Raw genomic sequence first — 5,695 nt, 5'->3', positions numbered from 1 at the left:
TGCTGTGGTGCAGTATGTGACTCGCTAGCTGGGATGTTAGAGCACGCGTCAAATAACGCAGTCGCCCCCCTCGCAGAGCTTCTGCAACTGCTCGGGGTCTTAAGAGAACTGCATATAGAACCACTTACTATTAAGATTTCATCTGAACTTATTTATGACTGCTTTTCGCAAAAAATAAAATAAGTTAATTAAAATAATGTGAATGAAGTTAGGTGAGTGAGTGGGGCAACACACACACACGTGTTAAGGATATGTTTGAGCACCGTCACACATTTAAAATTAAATCTGTCTCAAGCAATGTCAACATTTCAAGCAGTTTACAATCATCATACTGTACAGTACAAAAAATAATTATCTGTGGTTATACCCCAAATTCAGGACGTTTCTTGCATCATTCAACCTATATATACAGTATGTATGGAGTGATGAATCAGCTGGCACTGAAGACAATCATTGCCATCGACACAGGTAATTACACAGCCTGGGCATTGCTAACAAGCATCGTAATGGCAAATGGCTCATTGCTTGTAAATAGGGATTGATGGTGATGGGGAAGGAGAAGTCAACGTTACAACAAAGCCTTACTAATGCTCTATATCCAATCCTAATTTAAAACACCAGGCTTTTTTCTTTCTTTCACAGGCAATTAAATAACAGTCCAATTGTGTGTGAAATAGGTCTGCCAAACAGAGATGCAGACAGACTGGAAGAGAGAGGAGTCAGGACCGCACTCAAAAAGGAAAATAATGATCTGTTATTTCACTGGTAAAGGTACATGGCCCGCTACCTGAATTAACAATCCTCTCCCAAACATTCAGAGAAGTCAAAAGGATGGCAGAGGATTAAAATAAATGAAGATTGCAAAGTTGAAGTTGAATATCTTGAAATTATTTTTTAAAATCTGTCCTACTTTTGAATAATATTTGCAGAATTTCAAGCAAACCCACTAATTATATTAATGTAATTTATCGTCCGTTACTGACTTCAATATATAACATCACTTTCGGCAGTAAGAAAGTTGCCTCATGCACACACATTTATTCTTTCTTATTATAAACAACAGCACATCATGTATTTCGCTTTGGGAGTTGTTGATCTTTTATGTATTTCTTTCTCTCCATATGATCAAAGATACAGTGGATTCACGATTCTGTCGAAGCCAGCGCGCCAACCTTCACACTTTGGTAATAAGGGGGGCATGGGTTTGATCAATGACTGTAAAAGAATGGACACATTTAAATCGCTAATCCGCCAACGAAATGCGTACTTAGTCGTCGCCATTTTTGTCTGCCCGCCCACAGAACGTGCTCAGTATTCGCTCTCATCACGAGAAGAACGCGCCGGGCCAGTCTCTGCCAATTGAGCATGCGCACTGGCTTACTAAGAGGAGAAGCACACGGGAACGTCCTTCAACCAGCAACCAATGCCAGCATCGAGCAATACAGACACAACACATTATTCAACTGACACCCAACAATACCCGCTATAGAAGTCATCATTTATTTTACCAAGGCTAAATCACAGATAAACTGCAATAACCTTAATGGGTAGCCTATATCGTGATTATTTATTGTGTTTAATCATGGCCCTATTAGGATACTTGTAGTGTAATTTATTCTGATTCTGTGCAAATCCTTTATTTTTATTTTTATGAGTAGCTCCTAATCTGCCTAGCTGTTGAAGTTGAGTTGACTCAAATTCTATCAAGCCATGATATGTTATGAAGCTGGGATGTAAATTCCCAAAATAACACAAGTTTCCAAGTAAAGCAATAGCCTACTTCTGCTACAGAATGTATAACCCTAGTTATAAATTGACTCCCGTTTGACATTTAGTATTGTAACGACCCTGTGCAAGGCCCGTTCGCAGCTCCGCCAAGGGAGTTAACTCTCTTGGTGTTGTTGCTAGAGCGGTCGGTTTGTGGGCGGAAGATTGTGAGTTCGATACCCGTTTAGGACAAGCTGTTCATTTTCGTAACTTTCACATACTGCAAAACTTTCTCGTCGTGCATATTAAAAACGCCTACTTAATAGGTTGGAGTATGAACTTTCGGACATGGCCCACCTGTTGGGTTTGCTCTTAATTGATATGCTGTTAAATATGGCGACCACTCATCGGTTTCCGGGTAACAGAGGAATTTAGGAGAGGGCAGATTTTCTGACGATTTAAAAAGGGCTCAGGTCGTTGCCTTACTAAACTGTCACTTGCTTTGAGCCAGCAATATCAGCTACCCCTATCTGTAACAACTGGATGATTACGCATTCCTGTGGGTGTAAGAGTGGTAAAGGTAAGGAACATTTTGCTGCGCAATGTGAACATTGCAGTTGTTGAGGATACATTTCACACTATTTTTGTCTTAAATTAATTGACTGCTTTTATTTTATGGATGATGGTCTACACCTGCGTGCGAAATTAGGCTAGATTGCAAACAAAAAGCCGCCCAAAACTCGGTGGCTCTCAGTTGTTCTCAAGAGAATCGCCTGCAAATTCGCTGATAGACTGCGGTAAACGTCAAGTCTGAGATTCTATCCCCGCCGATTAGAAACCTCAAAGGCTACACCCGCCTAAAATTGGAGTTCATGAAGATTAATATCTCCGATAATCAAAGTTAATAGTTTCACTTATGAACTAATTCATAAGGACGAAATGAAGAATAGCCTAGGGGGGAGGAATGAAATGGGCTAAACAATTATTGTAAAATGTTTGAAGATGGGAATGCGCATTAAGTAATTCAGTGGGCGTGTTTTGAAAGGATACATTATGAGCAGTTTCTGACCGGCGCAACGGTGCAGATCTGCGCCTTTCAACACCTTTTGCATGATGGGGATGAAATCTGTCGAATTTCCTAAAGAATTTCGATCGTGAGATCGAGGCTCACGCAGTTTAGTGAGGCGCAATCCCAGCAGCTATTTCTCACAGACTGTATGAAACAGCAAGTGTCATTATGGCGAATCATGAGTTTTCTTGACACGTGAATCAGGAAAAGCCCTATATGCCATGGTGTCTAGACTGTGGTAGGATAAACCATTATGGTATTTGAGGGGGCTATTGATTGCACATAGGCCTATGTTCAGTTGATGGTTGTGGTGTTTATTCAAAGAATTTATAAGACGTTTTATTGAGGATTTCAATCATGTCACCGCAATGTTTGCAAGACCTGCAGTCAGATTTGCACTTTGTAGTCCAATTTTGAGACTGCATTATCACATTAGACAAAAAAAATAGTTTGACGAACTGCAGTCATGATGCCCCCATTTCACGACAGCTGATATAACGTAGGCTATTGCCCTGCAAGGTCAATTCATTTTCAATGTTAAATTAAATCGCGGAGCAACATTTTTTATTTTCAATGACTGAAAAAAATAAACATAGAACATTGGAATCATTATCACTTATCTTGAATTGTAATTGTTATGGACACAGGATTTTCTCCAACTAGGATGAAGGGCACCTTTTCAGTCTGGTTGAAAACAACAGGTTTAAGTTTGGCCTGTTTAAAGCATCCTCTGGAGGGGCATGACACTTGCAAATGTTTGGGAGAAATCAGGATTACCTAATGAAGATGAGCTCCAGGTGTATACTAATTGCTGTATTTGCAGCACACCTGTAACCTATCTGTTTTAACAGGATACCAGTTTATGGTCATCCTCTTCAGAGTTTTGGTTACAACTGAACCCTGATGTTTGTGGAAGTAAATTATGATTCAACATTTCTGTTGACCCAAGTGAAGTATCTGCAAAACTGAATGTCAATCTTTGACATTCACTGTAACATACATTTTCCAATGCTGTAGCATTAAATGATCAGGCTAATGTTTCCCCTTCTCTTTCCACAGGATTAACACAAAATTAAGCTGAATATGTTTACAGCCTATCTGCTGTTAGTGGTGATTGTGGGACATGGTGTGCTATGCCAGGGCAAAGCTTTACAAACCAAGGGCCGAGACCCAAAACCAGAGCCCCCTAGCAACCTCTATGCTACCTGTGAGGTCAAACCTAGCACCAATTCACCCCAGGGTCAACCAGAGGTCTATGGCCAAGTCCTCTTCAAGCAGTACTACCCAGATGGCCCAATGCAGATAATGCTCAACCTACGCGGTTTCCCCATCCAGAATGCAGTGGAGCACGCCATCCACATCCATCACTATGGAAACACGGGTGAAGGCTGCCGTGCTGCCGGTCCCCACTTTAACCCAGAAGGTTTGAACCATCCCTACCACCTGGGTGATCTCGGCAATTTTGGCCCCAGTCATGGACAGATCCGTATGCTGCTGAAAGCCAAAGCTGACCTTTTTGGGGGGCATTCGGTGCTGGGACGCTCCATAGTCATCCATGAGAAGGAGGATGATATGGGGCTGGGAGGGGATGAGATGAGCATGAAGAGTGGAAATGCAGGACAGAGGATCGCCTGCTGTGTCATTGAAGTGAGCAATGCAATCCTGTGGAATATGACAGTGGAGCCCATCTTGGAAGAGTCCACTGAGGAATAGGCTCTGTTAATGCAGGTCCCAACTGTTGTAAGGAAATCTTTGTTTACAATTAATCTGTTTCACATTACAAATTGACAAACTGTTTCAATGGATTCTATGACGATGTAGAAGCAGCTAATAAACATGAATTTCTTTACCACACTGTGCAGTATGAACATTCATTAACTCGAACAATAAAAAGATGTGCATCAATTCAAGACTATGCTGAAAGCATTCACCTCATGGTGCATGTATTTAATGTACCTAGGAGAATAGAAAAACATAAAGCCACCTTGACCATTAACAATCTAAAAAGTATACTTGAAAATAAGTCTTCCTATAGCCAAATAGTTGCAGTAGCCTTTGATTAAGTGGCATAATTATTTAGATATGTGGTTTGATCACAAAAGCCACATTTTGAACCATTGAAGGTCAGCACTGATGAGTAACTAAGATGGGAAAAGCACAGAACAAATGTAAAATGGGATTTCTATTTCACCCCATCAGAAGTATTTTTTTTTGTGTTGGCTCAACTTCCCTCATTATAATTGTGGACACATTGTGTCTCTGTACATCTGCCCATTGTCATTCTGAGTGAACTAATGTTGGCTGACTCAGACGGTTAGCCCACACAAAGTGGTGATATTGTCTTTATTAGACAGTGGCTGTGTGGTCTGGCATGACGTGTTAACACCATGTGTTGCTCCAACCTGCTATTAAAGGTTTAATGCATGGCAATGCTTATGCAGGTGTCATTTCATTTTCAGATATAGCCCAACCATTGCTCATGGTAGAACAAGTCATTAGTATCTTCCCTAACATTTCATGCCGTAGTCATCTAGGCTTGATTTGAACACATCCCTGAGTAATCTGCTTATTTTACCAGAGTGAGACAAAAGTGCATCAATCAAAATGTGTGTGGGTGTCCTATGACAGCTAGCAGTCTCAAAGATAGCTCACACAATATTAATGTGAGCCTCACAAGAGAGGGGATAAGTCAAACTAGATAGATTGGGCATTGAAACGCAATGACAATTGCATTGGGCAATTGTTTATGTTAAAGGACAATCTTGGATTCTTTTTTTTCTTTTAAATAAATGATGTATGGCCATTGAGTCTTAAGAAGAATATAAGTTACAAATGCTTCATGAGCTTAGGTCAACTGTCTTACCCTATCAGAACCCAAAATATAAGCTTGCTTTACTCCATTGTATGTAAACCAACACT

The 5,695-nt window shown here is 40.6% G+C and overlaps 1 protein-coding gene across 1 annotated transcript; it reads left to right on the top strand.

The window, feature by feature from the left end:
* Positions 1 to 3,859: 3,859 nt before the first annotated feature.
* sod3a (superoxide dismutase 3, extracellular a) lies at positions 3,860 to 4,489 on the top strand (the record flags this gene model as incomplete). Its single annotated transcript, XM_083680209.1, has 1 exon — positions 3,860 to 4,489. The coding sequence occupies one exon, from the start codon at positions 3,860 to 3,862 to the stop codon at positions 4,487 to 4,489; it is 630 nt and encodes a 209-aa protein (XP_083536335.1).
* Between the last annotated feature and the right edge of the window lie 1,206 nt (positions 4,490 to 5,695).

The sequence above is a fragment of the Argentina silus genome (genome assembly GCF_951799395.1).
Source record: "Argentina silus genome assembly, chromosome: 1".
Taxonomy (NCBI): domain Eukaryota; kingdom Metazoa; phylum Chordata; class Actinopteri; order Argentiniformes; family Argentinidae; genus Argentina; species Argentina silus.
The sequence above is the reverse complement of the archived record's forward strand: the minus strand, read 5'-3'. Positions and strand labels throughout refer to the sequence as shown.